At 39.6% G+C, this 18,722-nt stretch overlaps 1 protein-coding gene across 6 annotated transcripts in view; it reads left to right on the top strand.

Moving 5' to 3' along the window:
* Positions 1-18,722, top strand: part of nfic (nuclear factor I/C) — a 65,235-nt gene that overhangs the window by 25,527 nt on the left and 20,986 nt on the right. For 4 of the 6 annotated variants that reach the window (XM_044360941.1, XM_044360943.1, XM_044360945.1 and 1 more), the window contains 6 exons: positions 13,590-13,676; positions 14,579-14,653; positions 15,214-15,346; positions 15,670-15,791; positions 17,503-17,616; positions 17,762-17,919. In XM_044360941.1, the coding sequence (XP_044216876.1) occupies positions 13,590-13,676; positions 14,579-14,653; positions 15,214-15,346; positions 15,670-15,791; positions 17,503-17,616; positions 17,762-17,919 (689 nt within the window). The remainder of the gene's footprint in view (positions 1-13,589; positions 13,677-14,578; positions 14,654-15,213; positions 15,347-15,669; positions 15,792-17,502; positions 17,617-17,761; positions 17,920-18,722) is intronic. The other 2 variants (XM_044360942.1, XM_044360944.1) reach the window with 1 other exon arrangement.

Raw genomic sequence — 18,722 nt, 5'->3', positions numbered from 1 at the left:
GTGGAAAGTCTAATAGAGCGTTAAGTGTGGCAGTGACTGATAAATGAAGTAAGCATTTACATAGCAGACAGAGTGAAAATCTTGGGGAGGATGAGAGGGTGGTTTGTAGGAAGATCATTTTAGAAAGTAGTGGAGCCACCAGAGTAACAGAGTCTGCATGAAATGCAGAATTTTCTGAATCTGTGGAAAAGAAGGTGAGACAATGCATCAGAAATAAATTGCTTAGTGGGGATGTTTCAATGGTGATGCTGTTCAGAGAATTTTGGTCTCCTCCATGGAAACAGGAATTTGTAGTTTGTCAAGGATGGTGATAGTTGTGAGACCAGTTGTGTGAAAGTTCAGTGGTTGGGTAATCAATGGTTAGTTCAGACTGTAAACAGTAGTGTGTTAAGAAAACAAAAGGGGCTGAATTGGTGGGTTCATATTGCATCAGATATTAGTGAGGCATTGAAGTGAAATATCCATGAATTTGCAGGTTTATTAGACAGTATTAGGTTTATAATACTCTGAGACAGGACTTTACAACAAGCTATTACAGTGGCAATCACTTTATATTTTGTCATGACGACCGCTAGGTAAACAGTAGAAATACATTGTTTACATAAACTCATCTACAAGGGATATGCCACTACACGTATTTGATTAGCAAGTGCAGTGCCTTGCTGGATGATGATGTGGCAAAAGTTGAGCTAGGTTCACCTTTTTGCTAGAGCCCTCTATGTTGAATGTCTGTTAGTGGTTGATGCGGTCAAATCTACAGCAAGCACAAAAGAAGGATGTTCCTGGAAGTTGCTGAAAGCAGGAAAAACCAACCCAGTCCCACATCAAAATGTGTAATAGCTACGTTGGTCCACAGCACCAAATGTATTAGTTTCACAATAATGTAAAATTGTCAGATGCCTACATTTTTTTGGCCTAATCTTTTCTATTGACCTGCATCCATATCATGTGACTGTCAAGTTCTTGTCTGCGAGAACATAAAAAGAAAGGCTGACATTCCTTTTAATCTCAGTGGAACCAATGTAGCTATTACACATTTTGATGTGAGACTGGGTTGGTTTTTCCTGCTGTCAACAACTTCAAGAACATCCGTCCTTTGTGCTTGCTGTAGGTTTGACCATAACAGCCACTGCAGAGTCGGAGAGAAATGGTATAAAGCTTCAAATTCTGGATTTCCAATTCAATTCTTCCCTGGAGCGCTCTAACATCTATGTTTTTTATTGAAAGAAGTTACATGAAATAACACAAATAGCATAACAGCTCAGATAACTACACAACGCAAAGACAACAATTCAAACAACATGCAACTATGTGGTTTCAGTGATAGCAGTGTCCATAGCAACCACCATAGCAATGATAGGAAGCCTGAAGAAATCTTCGCAATAACAAACAAGATAAACATCATACACTTTCACTGAATGAAGATTATGAAAATAAAATGCACATTTCTCACTAAAAATGTTATCAAAATGCATTTTAATACCAAAACTATTTTAAAGTCAGGGTTTCCATCAGTGTAGAGTTGAGGCCCAAAGGGCTTAAGCATTTGGGATTTTTTTTAAAAGATTTTTAAAATATTAAGATATTTAAGATATTTTCTAAATTAAGATGTGTTATGCAAGTAGCATAGCTCCTTTAAGGAGTAGCTCAATGCATAGTGAGTGAGCGGTCGCGAGAGAGAGTATGTGTGTGACGGTGAGGCCAAGGACAAGCCAAAGGACGACCACCACTTAGAACTAGAACCGGAGCAACCCGTCTGCCATCCGGAGAAAGACATGAGAGCAGGCTGAGCAGGCAGAGAGCAGGAGAATTTCTGCCGTAAACAAGCACCGAGACCCGGGAGACATGAGAGCAGCTGCTCGCTAACAGCTATGTCTGTTTACAACAGAGAGCAGGAGGGACGACAGACGTCTCACCCCACCACTCTGTGCTGTGACTCTGCTGCTGCTGCGGATGGTCATGGAGCAGACACTATCAGTTTATAATTGTAGCATATGTCGTCTGACTAAGTATTGATAACATGCTTAGTATTTTACAATTAGAGTTTTTTATTTGATGAACGTGGGCGCTGATATACAAAAATTAACTAAATGGATTTTATTTCCAGCAAAACAATGGTGGGGGCGGTGGACAAGTGATGTAATCAGTGCCCAAACACACATTAAAACATTTTACCCCCCCCCCCCCCCCCCCCCCCCCCCCCACTGAGCCTAACAACTTTTCCGGTGGAAACCCCTCTTAAAATATTGCATTTTCCATAGAGAATAAAATTAATGTCCTTTTTTTTCACAGACAGAAACTTGACACTTGTCATTTGACGTGGACACAGGCTAATATAAAAGATTAGGCCAAAAAAATGTAGCCATCTGACAATTTTAGAGCAGTTATTGTGAAACTAATACATTGTGCGCTGTGGACCAATGTAGCTATTACACATTTTGATGTGAGACTGGGTTGGTTTTTCCTGCTGTCAACAACTTCAAGAACATCCGTCCTTTGTGCTTGCTGCAGATTTGACCATAACAGCCACTGCAGAGTCGGAGAGAAATGGTATCTGCTGCAAGGACAAGACAGCGACTTGAAGGAGTATGAACACATAAATTATTGTGGACAGCGCGCACACAGACGAGATAGCACATAATTTGGTGCAGGAACCATGCGGAGGACTTTAGCAGGAGTAGGAGGGCTTGGGTGTGACACTGGAGTTGTTGAAATGAATATTTCCAGATGATGTAAGAAAAGATTTTAATAAAAAAGAAATGTTAGAAGGATGTATGGTAGTGAAGAAATCATACCTACATACATCATACTTGAAGTTAACATGAACATCATACTTTGATACATTTCTGTATTTATTTATGATTATGTATAATTTCTTCATCTTTATCACAAAGATATTTGATAAGCTGGGCCAACTGTGTGTGTGTCAACAATTTGAGTATTGATGTGGGTTCCCATGTTATTTTTAGCTTTGCTGCATCTCAGACCAAATGGAAGACCTAGATCTGATTTTCTAAGCTGACTAACTGTAAGGAGGCTAACGCTTGACATTCTTTTCAATAACAGAAGCTTGTAGAAGCCCTGCTGTTTGCCTTCATGTGAGAAAGCATAAAACACAATTTAATTACACTGTCAATATAGACTATCACCATTACCAGCAGGACTGAACTATAGGTAGGCTATATCACCACTTTATCCTTATACTCAGTGACGCTCTCTCTCCTCTATACCTTTTTAAAAAGAATGTGATTTAGTTAATAGCAGTGTTGGGGAAGTTATTCCCTAACCAAACCCCTTCCACTGTTTGGCATGGGATTGGTTTGCTACTGTTATGGACGACAATTCTGTTCAGAAGCCCTATAGACGGGCTTATATCATATAATTTCTATTCATCATATATAATTTTTCAAATTTCATATTGAGTGAAACCTATGTGGTAATGATCACTCTTCTTTTTAATACCATTTATTACATTTATTATGAAATCAATAAATTATTAACATCAATTAATAATATAGGGCACCAACTGTTAGAGAGCCTCACAGAGGAACACAACTGTCAGATCTGTGAGGAGCACGGTTGGTTATTAGCAATGGTTAATAATTATCAGAGATAATTATTAATTATTAATTATTAATTATAAATATGAATAAAATTGTTAATATGAATTAATAATTATGGGGCACCACTCGGAAACCGGGACTAATAACCTAACAATAAGGTAGTCTCATAAAAGAGTTCACCTAGAGTATTAATATGAGGGATATCAATATTCACAGGTGAACACAGAAGGAATGAATTTGAGCTCTGACTCCCTCAATCAGCCACTTTTCACAATATATAAAACACAGTAATGACAAAAGAACTTCTCTTTAAAGATATAACAGTATTTATTAAACTTAGCAAAATTAACAAAGTTAACATGCTTTGATCAATAAACCACTGTTCTAAAATCCAATTCTACCAAAGCAAACACATAAACAACAGCTATGTACAGTGTTGAACACATGCAGGTGACTGCGTGCGTGTGTGTGTGTGTGTGTGTGTGTGTGTGTGTGTGAGATGGGTAGGTGTGTCTATGTATGAGTATGGGAGTGTAGAGGGGTATGTGGGTATGTGTATGTCTCTGTGTGTGTATGTGTGTGTGGGCAAAATGGCGACCGTGATCTCGTGAGATGATGTAACGCGATCTTAAGGATAGCGGATGTGAAGTCACGTGAGAATCAAGTAGCGGAAGTGACTGCTGTGTCTTGGTAGACAATAGCAAATTGGTGCCGGTGGTAGGTGTCTTGCGCTCACCCAATTCCGTGTAAAACACGTGTCTGATGGCGGATAATGAGGGGCAGTGTCCCACGTTATCTGACTGTCAGATGTGTAAGAAGATGTCAGTGCGTGTATATATGTGTGTGTGCATGTGTGTGAAGCAGTTGCTTTGTCCACAGAGAGTGCGCATATCGACAGCGGTCTGTAATGCACATGGTCTGATTTCCGATCAACAAAGCCACTTACTTTCTCACTCACCGTGGCGCAAACACAGCAGTCGTCCCGAGCAGGACAAAAATGGCAGGCTTCATGGCAAGCTGATCCTCGGCAGCGTGGTGGAGAAAATAGCAGAGTGACTTGGTTGAAGAGCGAGGCAGAGAAGTTATCCACGTCTTCCTGAAGAAATCCTTTTCTTCCTTCTGCAGGCAGTGAGAGCGCTGGGTTGCAGCAGCAGTGGCCTCCCTCAGATCAGGTAATTGTGTTTGGTTGAACATGGGTCGAAGTTTCAACTCATCCAGCAAGGGGAGAAACTTCTAGTTGGTGAGGAAAAAGCACGTGCACAGGAATGTCTCCTTCAGTAAACCGGTTCACAGAGGGACATAACTTCCCCCCAGCTCAGTTACCATGGAATGCAATCATTTCTGGGTGCGCTCAGTAATGAAGTAAATGCTATAGCATTTGACTGATATGAACTGATGCTATGTTCTGTTGAAGATACATCAGATATTGCCATATATGGATTGTGATCTATTGGCTTGTTGCAGATATATGAGTACACTTCAGATATTGAGGTCCAGAAATTGTTTAATGAGTTGCATGACCATGCCCATTGTCACTAGTAACTGGTGACATCTAGGACAGCTGGCATTAGAGATGTAGAATATTTTTGACAATTCAGCTCTAGTAAAGTAGAGACGATGAGTAACTTTGAACTGTAGCAAGCAGTAACGGATGCAAAGGATGAGGAGTAAATGCAACTAATAATAACATCCCAAATGGTGTCGGGGATAGTCACATTAAGGTCTTGTTCCTAAGCATCTTTTGTCTCGGTCAGTGTTGGAGGATTTATGTGCTGAATTGCATCATATAGTCTTGAAATACAGCCTTACAGGTTTGCATCAGGCCTTAAACATTCTCTAAACGGCAGTGTGGTGGGAGAAGGGGAAATGTCATATAATATTTCATAGATATTTCATAGGATATTTCATAGGATCTGAGATATATAAGAGGAGATCATCTGCATACAATGACAATTTATGGGTGACACCATCTCTACCAATTCCTGTAATCTCCTTGTCCGATCTCATGGTAATAGCAAGGGGTTCGATAGCTAGATCAAAGAGCAGGGGGCTAAGAGGACAGCCCTGTTGGGTTCCTCTATATAGTCGTATTATTCAGTGTGGTTATGGTAGTATTCAGATATAATATTTTTAGTGCAGACCGCCAAAGGTGATAAATATAAGGTCCTAATCCAAAAAATAAAATATGGTCCAAAGCCAAATTGATCTAAAATGGACAAATAATACTCCCAGTTGATATGGTCAAAAGCCTTTTTCGGCGTCAAGGGAGCTGGTGAACTCAGGTGTGGTTGTAGAGAGTATAAGATATTAAATGAACAAAGTACATTGAAAAATGATTGCCTATTTGAAATGAAGCCTGTATGTTCTGAATGTATAATGGTAGGCATAATCTTCTCTAGATGAAGTGCGAGGGCCTTAGTAAGAATTTTATAGTCTGCGTTTAGTTGGCTAATTGGTCGGTGGGATTCACATTTCCAAGGGAAGGTTTAAGGTTACTGAGATTGTACCTAAGTTAAAGTTTGCAGCAATAAACCTTTTGTGTGTATTTCGGAAAATACCTCACATAGCAGAAGGGACAGGTTAGACGATAATGCTTTGTAAAATGAACATATAAACCCATCTGGTTCAGGAGTTTTCCCACTTTGTAAAGAACTAATTGCCTCTTCAACACTGTGGGCTCTGGAAAGGGGCTTTCCAGAGTAGCATGCTGATCTTGGCTGATGGTTGAATATTCAGATTTTCCATAAAGGAGTCTATGTCAGAGGGGCCCGAACTGGACGGCATAGAGGTTTGAATAGTATCGCTTGAATGTGTCGTTTATCTTTTCACGGTCTGTTTCTATCAGTCTGGACTTGTCACTGATTTCTGATATTATTATATTATTATTATATAGAGTATTGGATAAAGATTGGTGTAGGTGGTGTGAAAGAAGTTTACCAGCCCTTTCCCCATGTTCATAAGTATGCTGTCTTGTCAAGCACAAGTTTATGTTTGAACAAATCTGTAGAAGGTCTGTCTGCGTATTGAGAGTCGAGATTGGAAATAAGTTGGGTCAGTTCTAGTAGTCTTTTAGTATGTTTTTTGTTTTTATATGCAGTATATGAGATCATTTGACCTTGTAAGAAAGCCTTGAGGGACTCCTAGATTGTGGATTTAGCAGTGTCTGGGGTATCATCCCAATTTGGAGCGTAAAGGTTGGCTAAAATGACAGGCGTGTTGTACAGTTTTACAGTAACTATTATGTAGCAAGCATTGATGTCAGAGATTGTATCACTTGAAACAAAAAGGACATTTTTCTTAAAGTATTGCTACTTCCCTGGCTCTAGAATTAAATCTAGAATGATATATTTGGGTTATCCAGTTCCTCTTTAATTTGCAGTCTTCTGTCACACAAAGGTGTGTTTCTCATAGGAATATAATATCTGGTTTAAAAGTTTGGAGACATGTAAATACCCTGTTGCGCTTGATTGTATTATTGAGCCCTTGAACATTCCAGGTAATGAAAGTAGTGGAGGAGTTCTTAGTCTCAGAGGTCAAATTATTGGGAGTAGCCATAACCAGTCAGTTAGTGGAAAATATGTCACATAAAAGAGAATGAATGCTAAGTGTGATTTAATTGAAATACAAAGGTATAACAAAATAACTGAAAAAATGAAAGGACAAAAAGTGACAAAAATAGACTATATGTATAACCCACTGGCTCATCTCCCCCAAAGGGGAGACCACCCCTTAAATGAGCTGTAACCTAGCATGCAAAATAAAGGTTTGCAACTTCACACCTAACCTTACTGAACTTGACTTTTTACACATGACATGGACCCCCAGTGGCAAGTTGAAAAAGTTGAACCATCATGACCTCTGATAGCAGCAGCAAAGAGCTGCATGTGTTAACAAGAGTGGCAGCTGCCCCCTCTTACTTATCATGTAGGTGAATTTTAGACAGTGCAGTTGCATACAAACTCAATGGAAAGACATGAGTGGGTGTGAATAGAGCTAATCCATGCAAACTGGGGCAACTACATATCTGAGTTGAAAACATCTCTATAAATCTACTACTTTCCAATAGTTGAAGATATATTTCAGTCTGATCTATAGTGGGAGACCGATCAAGTGAAATCGCCCCTGTTAGAGCCGCGCTGCCACCATAGCAAAAACATAGTGGAACTGTAGAGGAAAGGTCAGGGGGTCAACAAACACGTTACAGTAGGATTCAGCCATGTGGGAACAGGAATAGCACATTCAACCAACCAACCAACCAAATTCCACTGAATTACCTGTAGGTAATTCCTCATTGTGAACCACAATGGGGAATGGTTGGGAGATTTTGTCAAAGGGTCACTGAGGAATTATCATCCTTTGAATCATAATTATCCATATCGAATTAGAAAGAACATGTGGACAATGCAATACTTGTTGCTGTGAAGCTACTTTTGTCATGGCAAGTAGTTCTAAAAGATTCTGTGGGTTGTGGGTGTTTTTGAATCATACGCAGAGCTGCTAATAGTGACACAGAAATTGTCTAAGAACTTCTGAACTGAGTGCTTCATTGTCATTGAAACCATTTGTATAATTATGTTTAATGCAACTATGAGGTGAGTCCAAAAACATCTGAAAGGGAACACAGTGTTCACATCTGGTTTTTATATTGTGGCTTCAGGAGCTGAAGGAGTCTCAGTGAGGCAGCAGAATGATGTGGTAGAACTGCACAGATACAACAGCCCCAGTGACTAGTTGCACCAGCAACACCAGGTCTGTGCAATAGTAAATTAAATATCAACTGACTGCAGAATGAACACATTCAACAGCCAGCCAGGTGAACAGAAGAGGTTTTGCAGATGGATCTGTTGAAGGTGAGTTCTGACACTGTGGTAGCACTGTGTCGGGACTGTGCTTTTAATATTGTGGTTGTATAGACAGCTGTAACTCAGCAACACACACAGCATGTTCATTACCTGGCACCCCTAATGGAAAGTAGCCATTATTAATGTTATTAGTTGCAATCATTGACTATTAGGATGGATGATGCGTCTCTACTTCCTGCTGCTATGCAAAAGTGGAGCCAAAACATCTCCTTTCCAGGAGCTGCTATCTTGCTTGTGTAACGTCATTTGGAGCCAGAGTCTGCGCAGTAGAGTCAGGCAGCAGGATGATAGCCTGCAGGACATGCCCCCTGAGCCATCCCGCCACCTGATGGAGGTTTGGCTGTCATAGCTGTCAATCATGACATCAGACCCCCTTTTTATATTGTCAAATAACTAATTTAAAACAAACTTATCAGAAAAATGAGTGCTTGAGCAAACATCAGTGTGATAATAACAACCAAAAATGACAGAAGCCATCTTAGGGGAAAAATATATTTGACCTGTACTTTGATTTTTTAGTTTGGCTCATGTCCCATCCGCTAACATGGAGGGCTTCACTTTTGCGTAGCTGTCATGACGTCCATATTTATATACAGTCAATGGTTATTGTCCACCATGAAAATGGTCTGTGGTAACCAAATGTATTACTATTAAGACTGCCCCCAACCTAAGATTTCCCTAGTCAACTAGAAGTTGTTGCTCAAGCCATTGTTCAAGCCATTAGTCGACTAATCATCGCATGTTTATGATATTAATCTAATTATTTAAATATATATTTTGTGGGGCAACAGAAAATGGTTTGAGTTCCAGAAATACAAAACTGTAATAACGATACACAAAGTGAATGGTAAATGGACTGTACTTGTATAGTGCCTTTCTAGTCTTCCAACCACTCAAAGCGCTTTTACACTATGAATCACATTCACCCATTCACACACATTCATACGCTGAATGGTACAGGGGCTACCATGCAAGGTCCTGACCTGCTCATCAGAGGAAATCTAATCATTCATACACATCCACACAATGATGGCACAGCCATCAGGAGCAATTCGGGGTTAAGTATCTTGCCCAAGGACACATCGACATGCGGACTGGAGGAGCCAGGAATCAAACCGCCGATCTTCCGATCAGTGGACGACCCGCTCTACCTCCTGAGCCACAGCTGTCCCTAAAGATCAGGTTAATACACGCCCTACACATTCATTATCCACCTATACACGTCTTTTCACTTATAGACCCTTTTCAAGGCAGACATTTAGGGCCCTATTTTAACGATCTAAAGCGCATGGTCTGAAGTGCATGGCGCAATTGCATTTAGGGTGTGTCCAAATCCACTTTTGCTATTTTAACGGCGGAAAAATGGTCGATGCGCCAGGCGCATGGTTCAAGGTTGTCCATAATCTCCAAATTAATCATGAGTGTGTTTTCGGCGTAACATGCAATAAACCAATCACAGTGTCATCTCCCATTGCCTTTAAGAGCCAGGTGCGCTTGCACCTTGGCGGATTGCTATTATGACGGCGTATTTGCCAAGTAATAAGAAGGAGCGCTTCTCTGCAGAAGAAAAGGATCTGCTTGTGCACAAAGTGAAAGCGCACGATTCATAACGAGCAAACTGGCCTCTGCTGCTCCTTGACCCTCCTGTGGTCAGCCCCAGACCACCAATTTAAGATCCTGTACATTAATTTGTTGCAAATTTATCTTCGTTCGGTTTTTGAAAAGGTTTATTTTTTTAATTTGGTTTCTTTAGAATCATTTTGTTCAGTCACGGAGTTCCAGGTCAAATCAGCAGGGTTTTAATTGCTGAAAGTATACATACTGTACTCTCAAAAATGTTAAAGAATATTTGTTAAATATTGTTCACAAATTAAATCATTAATTTTAATCATGTAAAGAATCATCAACACAGTTATCAGGACTTGATCAGTTCTCCAAGGTTCTGATCCTGCTGCTGGCAGCAGCTAGAGGCTGTGCAGATTTATTTCCTTAGTTAGTTTAATCATTGTTTTCACCTCATTTATTTCCTCATGTCATCATGTATTGACGCTGCAGGAAAGTCGATCTGTGTCTGATCCGTTGTTGTCCGTCTGTTTAAATACCTACGTGTATTGCCACGATTTGGTCAAATAATTAAACAATTTAATCTGTCATTACTGTGATTAGTTAATTCTGATAAATATTATGACTAAGCATTATGACATGTATTTTTTAAAATATATTAATATAGACAATAATAATCTTTCATATTGTAATCCTTTTATTTGTTACCTTTTGCATGTTTGTGCGCTGCTGCGCGTCCTGTGTGTGTAAAAAGCAGAGCATATGTTGTGCACCCACCTGTGTAGATGCATATTACTATCTTGATAATGCTCCCTTAAAATAACAGTGAAACATTGCGCCATTGAAAGAATTTAGACAAGGTTTTTGTTGGTCAATAGCGCAATCGCTCTCTGCTGCCTCAAGATAGCAATGCGCCAACAATGCGGCTGACCACACCTTACTTTTAGACCAACACGCCCATGGGCGCATTGATGGGCGCAAGTGGCATTGCTATTTTAACAACGTTGGTGCTGGACGGAAATGACAACTGCGTCGGTCTTAAAATAGCAAAGAGACTTGCGCTGTGCTCTGTGCCGCTCTGCACTGGGCGTAAGATAGGGCCCTTAGACTTTTCAAAGCAGGAAAAGCACAGTTGGCATTAATAACATTAATGATGGCTGCATTGCACTTAGGTGACCCAGTTCCAGGGTATTGTGCATGCTCAATCATGGACATGACTTACTAGGATACATAATTGAATGAAGCCATTGTTAGTATTATTATTTATAGCTTTCCTGCTTTGACAAGTCAAAATGTCTGTTGTGAAAAGGGTCTGTTGTGCCTGAGACATCTTCTCTGGACCATGTGGGTGAATAGAGATAGTGCTTGAAATCCACATAAATAATAAATACATAAAGTCCACAAGGGCCCTCATTTCTAGAGAGTGATTGGGGTGCAGTATTCACCAGCTTCACTTGGAAGATTACCCATAGTTCACATAGCAAAGTTGCAACAATGTAAAAGTTGGAGTCAGTGTAATATATAATAGATATAAGTAATTTAAGAATAATTATAATAGTAAAATCAGAACAACCAGTCTACTTGCTACGCACAAGTTATAAGCCATTTTTTATACTTGTTTTTCATTTTTGATGTAGGTCTAGAAGTTTACATGAGTAGGTTACATGAGAGGTTTATATTGCGTAACTTATTAATACCATTACCATTAAAAACCATTCTGGGTTACAGAGTTAGGAATTTTGATTAATCACAATGGAAATAAGGGAGGTCTTAAGTCCCATCTAATAGTACACCTTTTATGCCCTCGTGGCCCAGTATCCTCACAGACCTGACATAATTAACAAGTCATGGTATATGACAAAAGTCTGTGAGGGCTCAGCCATAGCTTGGTTCGGAGCAGAGGTTTAATCAGCCTGAATAAATCAAAACACCTGTTTAACAAGCCAACAATTTCTCCAGATTATCCTAAACCATTTTATGTGGAGGTCAATCTAAAATTGAGCACACCTGAAATGTTGGTTTGTGTCCAACCTGTCTAGTCATCTGACTTGTCATGTTTTTTGATCCATCAGACTTCTTTTTAGCAATGCCTCCATTTTCCCTTAAATTAACTTGGTGAGTACAATGTTATTATTACTGATAGAAATGATGGACGAAACTACACAAATAAGACCCAAGCTTTAATTACCTAAAATTGTCCTTTAATCTTAGTGAACCTCCATCACCTCACAAACCTGATCTGATTACTGATTACTGACCTATTACAGGAACATTTAGTATTACAATTAAGGTCAAGTATACAGTTTATTTTAGAAAACTAACAAGATAATATCCGGTTGATAAATATCAGCCATCCAGAGTATGTATGAGACAAAATGGCTAACATCATGACCAGCTAACAGAAACCCTGATAGATGTAAGACAGTGGGTAAATCCTGGGCTGTGTGCGAAATTACTCCTTCATTCACTCATTCTATACTTTCTATATAATAGACACTCAATAGGTTACTCAATTCTGAACAGTAAATTGAGATTTTGGAGACTTCGCCATTTTTATAATTACATAATTATATTATTATCAAAGCTACATGACATATTATCGAATAATTATGTTTTACACAAGAAAACAAAATTATTCACAAAATTATTACAGATTACAAGATAACAAATACACTTTTAACGTTATAATCCATTAGAGCCTAAATACACAAACACAAAATGATTGAACAGAGTAGAATAAATGAGAAGACTCATTTTCGGTCTTTGGTTGTGGCAAGGGTACATTTTGCTGATTTTTTCCAAGATGGTGGAAGGTTCCCCTAATTGATGTGGTGGAGGATTTCTAGACATATGATGCTGGCTTTGTGAAGATATTCATCTCTTATTTCAGAATACTTGGAAGCTCTGTCAGATAACGGTGAGAACACAGTCTTCTCTTGCTACCTGTTTCGATGGCCAGTCTGTATATTGTCAATGTTTTCATCAGCTTTTTATCAGCTATAGTGCTGAGATACAGGGCTACTGTGTAGCTGTGTGTTAGGGCCACATAACAATTGAGCTTGTGTTATGTTTTGGTCATTTTATTCCAATAGGTCAGGCAGTTTTCTTGTTGATCGTGTATAATTTGTGCCAATGTATTGCTCTGATGCTCCTCAGTGTTTGTAATAATAGATGGTGTTAGTTTCAGGACCAACTGACTTCGGGGACTCCTTTCTATGTGTTCCTCCTGGCTTTTAAAGCTAGATAGTAAAGTGAGTGTTGGTCACTTGTTTTAAGGTGTTGCCAGAATTTGAAATGCACTTTTTGCCTTTCCTTTTCGTTCTTTCACAGCCAATTCAAAATTTCCTGTTGATGCTATTTAATTCCTAAATATGTGTAGTTTGTTTGTCCAACAGGAATGTTTCCAATGCTTTTTTTGAGTTTTGAGCCTTTTCTGTAAGATAACTGCTCTGGTTTTATTAACATTTATTTTCAAGACCCAAGTGTGGCAGAATATTCCTAAAATAAAAAAGCTTTGCTGAAGTCCTTCTTTTGTGGGTGACAGCAGAGCTAGCTCATTAGCATACAGTAAACATCTCTCTCTCTCTTCCTCTCTCTGCAGAGGCAGAGCAGAGCAGCAGTCCGAGTCGTACAGGAGTGGGCTCTGATCAGGAGGACAGTCGAACCGCCACCATGGGTAATATGAATTGTGAGAGTTTAGAGGATCATTCTGTTCTTCAGTCTACATAAAAAGATGCACTTTGTTCAAATAATTCTGTAATATACATGTACATACATAATGTTCATAGTTTTTGTCTGCCTGTGCTAGCTTTTTTTTCTTCATGGTCTGTTTGTTAATTGTCTTTTATTGGTTTGTCCAATAATATGAACCAATGCAATACATACCTACTACATAAATAGGTTATCAACTCAGTTTGATGTGATAGATAACTGAGAAACCAGAAATTAGGAAGAGATGAGTGTGATCAAGAAAATCAACAGGTCATCTGCATGAAGATACAATTTATTGCCTGTACCACTTGTCCGCTCTACCTACTGACAGTTTTGTATCCTTCACACAAGGGGCTGATGTGATAAGGCAAACAGTAATGCAGGCAAACATTGGACATCATTGATGGGTGCCACATGCCTTAACAGCTGGTGGGAAGCACTGGTTTCCTGTTAGGACCACTGCTCACTGCTATTGGATTGTGATATAAGGCTTTCAACATATTAGAATACATTTTGTTCCAGAACCCATATTCTGCATTGTGTGCTAAATTCTCTCTCTTGACACAATCATTATGCCACACAATGCAAAACAAAACCAACACTCAGAAAGAATATAAATGAAGAAAAAAGGGCAACAAATTGTAAAAGCAAGCCACAGATTAAATTGACCCATGGCTTTGTGCAGGGGAAAGACAGTGCACAGTGAAAGCACAAATAAAAGCATGAAGCACCTGGACAGTGGTGTGCTGTATATTCACACATCATTAATTAGTTCAGGATCAGGATCCGAATTGATTGACATTAACTAACTGCTGCTGCCCTGTGACTCACACACACAAATGCAATGTCAGTTTCTAACTGTTGTTGTGTGTTCTACAGATGGTCCAGAGTTCCAGGAGAGTTTTGTGACATCAGGAGTTTTCAGTGTTACTGAGCTGGTCCAAGTCTCAAGAAGTAAGTCTACCTTACCATTAGATTGTGCACCAACCCTTAACCCAACTTAACTGTCACCATTCATTATTATACCAATGCCTCATTTATGAGTTTGAGTTACACTGAGTGTGTCACATCATCAGACAACTCAAGGCGGTTGTATGATGCAGAGATGGCCATATGAGGGTTAAAAATACTGTGTATTGACAATATAACACTATATCCATCAAATTTGGGTTTTAATTTCCTTAATCAAAGGACTTTGGCTAACATGAAGCATCCATATTTGTTATCTTTTGCAGGTCAGACTCAAGTACAAGCCATATGGCTTGAGTCCACACCTCCTATAGTGCATGGTGGTGTTGGCCATTACAAAATGGAAGAAAAGAAAAAAAATGCAATAAAAAGACAGCAGGTTTAGTTCACTTCAACCCAGCCAGTTAGGACGTCTGATTTGCATCATGTGTTGTGACATTTTGCATTAAATTATCCGAAAGATGGACACACAAGTATTGAGAGGCTGATATTCAATTTTCAGTATGTAGGTCATAACCACAGTGTGTGTTCTCCTGTGTGTGTAGCTCCAGTAGTCACAGGAGTAGGACCTAGTTTCTCTATGGGGGAGCTGCAGGGTCATCTGGCCTACGACCTCAACCAATCTGTCAACCAGCCAGTCAGCCTCAGACGATCACTGGCCAGCACCTCATCCAGCGGGTAATCAGATGCATGCACGCACAGGCACACACAGCCCATTGGTGTGAATAGTTTTTATGTGTATTTTTGCGTTAAGTCCTAAACTAAAAGATCTAAAAACAATAAAGATTAGTGTTTAGATTAGATAAGAACTATGAAGGAGATAGTCAAAGAAAAACATCTTTTACTGATCAGTAGCACTTTAAGCCATTGGCCTCAACAAAACTACCCAAGAAGACCTATATTTTCCTAAGCTTTCTGATTTCATTATTTCACACATCGCACCATGAAACCGTGGTCTTAAATGTCTGTGTCTGTATGAGTGTCTCTATGTGTGTCTGTAGGAGTAAGCGTCATAAGTCTGGCTCTATGGAGGAAGAGGCTGACAGTCCAGGAGGGGACTATTACCACTCACCTTCCTCTCCTGCCAGCAGCTCCAGAAACTGGACTGATGACATGGAAGGAGGTAAATGTAAAAGAACAAGAATAAGACTATAGTGACCAGTGTTTGTTTAAGTGACACAAATAGCATTCATCACTAAAGCATGAGCATAACTGATTATTACTCATCGTCTGCCAGCTTTGTTCAGCACCAACACTGTTGATCCTTATAGATCCATACTGAAGGACCATACCATACTTAAGTTGCTCAGTCATTGTATCACCAGCAATTATTGTGACATGGAAGAAGAGATACTACAAATCTTTAAAAATAAGTATTATAATATGTACACCATGCATCACCTTTATGATGAGTTACTTGAACAATAAAATAGATATGCATCCCCTTTATTCTATTTTGTAGATACAGTATCCCAATAGTGAATTATATCATCAAACATCAACTCATGTGCTACTGCAGAAACAAGCACATGTATAAATATGAACTCACATATTCTTAAAGACATTTGGAAATAATTGTGTAAAATGATTTAATGCTCACATGACATTATTACACAGTAAAGTAAAATATTTCACTCTCTAGACACAATTCACAACTCATTTGCTTGCTTCAGTTGTCATGGATAACTGAAGTGAACACTCTCCCTCTCAGGGAGAAGGTAAACTATATTCCCTCTGGCAGCTAATCAGTCTCAGGGTGACTCTAACCACACAGATCTTTCCCAGCAATATCCCACAGGTGTCATCGGGTGTCCCAGAGGTGTCACCATGGAATCTCAAAATAGAGACAGAAACTTAAATCCACCAATATAAATCAAAATCTGTCAATCTCGCTGAATTTGTCATTGAAACTGTGACATGCTGTGTCAAATGAGTAGATAAAGTCATATTGCAGGGGTGCATACATCAAGTTCTGTGTGCAGCTATGGATCCCGACCAAAACAATTTACCATTTAATTTATTTACAGCCCTCACTTATGGCCATGAGCTTAGTGCAGTTCATTTTATTGGTGCTACCTTTGACTTAATGTTGACTTGTGAGGTAATTTTGGGCTTAGGAGCCCCTTTCTAACATGCTTGAGTTTGGGAGAGTGGACTGAACAGCAGCTACTTTGCTCTGAAGATCCAAAACAATGCTAATTTGTGGCACATTGTGCCATTATGCTGCCAGTGTTACTCCTGTTTCAAACACACGCATTTTAAACTGGCCATTGTAACTACAGAACATAAACATAACGATGATTTAGTCACCAAATGCTTTGGAATGCACACATCCATCATTAAGGGGCAGCTGTGGCTCAGGAGATAGAGCAGGTCGTCCACTAATCGGAAGATTGGCGGTTCGATTCCCGGTTCCTCCAGTCCGCATGTGGATGTGTCCTTGGGCAAGATACTTAACCCCTAATTGCTAAGAATGTGTGTGAAAGATTACATTTCCTCTGATGGGCAGGTTGGGACCTTGCATGGTAGCCCCTCAGCTACCCCTCAGCATATGAATGTGTGTCAATGGGTGAATGTGATTTGTAGTGTAAAAGCACTTTGAGTGGTTGGAAGACTAGAAAGGCGCTGTACAAGTACATTCCATTTACCATTACTTGATGCGTACAAACAGAGGAAAGTTAAACACCAGACAATGTGAAAATGCCTAATATTAAATAAATGAATGACATTCAAATACTGATGGCTCAGTAGATAAGTGTTTCTGACCAGTTAGGAACCAGAACCAATATCATTTTGAGACCTGTCTCCATCCCTACTTTGTCTGTGTGTGTTAGGTCTATCTCCTCCAGTGAAGAAGACAGAGCTGGACAGTCCTTCTCCCCAGGAAGACTCACCGAGACTGGGGTCCTTCACTCAGCACCACCGGCCAGTCATAGCTGTTCATAGCGGTCAGTAGCACATGCACACATGCGCGCACACACACACAAACTGTGCACATTCAGAATCAAGTTAATAAGTTGATATTTTACTCCCATAACAAGAACACAAATAACAAAATATAATTTATTGTTTCTTCTCTTTCTCTCTGTCCAGGTCTGTCACGGAGTCCCCACCCCTCCTCATCTCTTCATTTCCCATCCTCCTCCTACTTCCCCCACGGAGCAATCCGCTATCCTCCTCACCTGGCCCAGGACCCCTTAAAAGATCTGGTCTCTTTGGCCTGCGACCCTGCCAATCAGACCCCCAGCTCAGTGAGTACAACCTGTCAAAAGATCAGCTCTAAGATGAGTATCAAACATGTTATCAAACGTGAAATTTGGAAATGGAAGATGTGGAGTCGTGTTACAACCATAAACTTAAAAAAAGCATAAGAAATTTAGGGCAGCTTAGACAATGTACATTCGAGTTACAACAACCTCCTGTTTCATGGCAAAACATCGAAATTCAAAGTGTTGCCATGGCAATGGTGTTCCATGAAAACTCACAAGCATCACAATATAGCATCATCAATTTCTTAGAGCTTTTCTGACCAAATTTGAGGCGGATCTAGTCAGTCTCCTAGGCAGAGCTTGTAAAAATACAGAACGTGAATTTTTGCCAGTGCCAGTAGGTGGCACTATGACCATGACTCAATATTGACATGTAGCATGAGAAATTTGGTGCAGGTTGGACATTCAAGTTACAACAACTTCGCCACATGGCCACAACAACTGTGTATCAGGATTTTGATAAATTGTCATTGCAAAGGTCCTTTGATGACACCAACCAAATATGATGTCGGTCGGATTAAATCTCTAGGAGGAGTTTCTTAAAATACAATGCCTGCGAATAGCAAAAACTGTGCAAAAATTACAAAGTAAATTCAAAATGGCTGACTTACTGTTGTACTTAAGGTACATCAGTAGGTCCAACAGGCTTTTTAGTGTGTCTGGACATGCTACAGGTGCCTACCGAATTTCATTCATCTACATCAAATTTAAAGGTATGGGCTTTGACTTTAAAATTTTTTGGGGGCACCCTTGAGCCATTTTTTCATGCCCCAGTCCAAGACCCA

Source organism: Thunnus albacares, chromosome 9 (genome assembly GCF_914725855.1).
Source record: "Thunnus albacares chromosome 9, fThuAlb1.1, whole genome shotgun sequence".
In the NCBI taxonomy this organism is placed as follows: Eukaryota; Metazoa; Chordata; class Actinopteri; order Scombriformes; family Scombridae; genus Thunnus; species Thunnus albacares.
The sequence above is the reverse complement of the archived record's forward strand: the minus strand, read 5'-3'. Positions and strand labels throughout refer to the sequence as shown.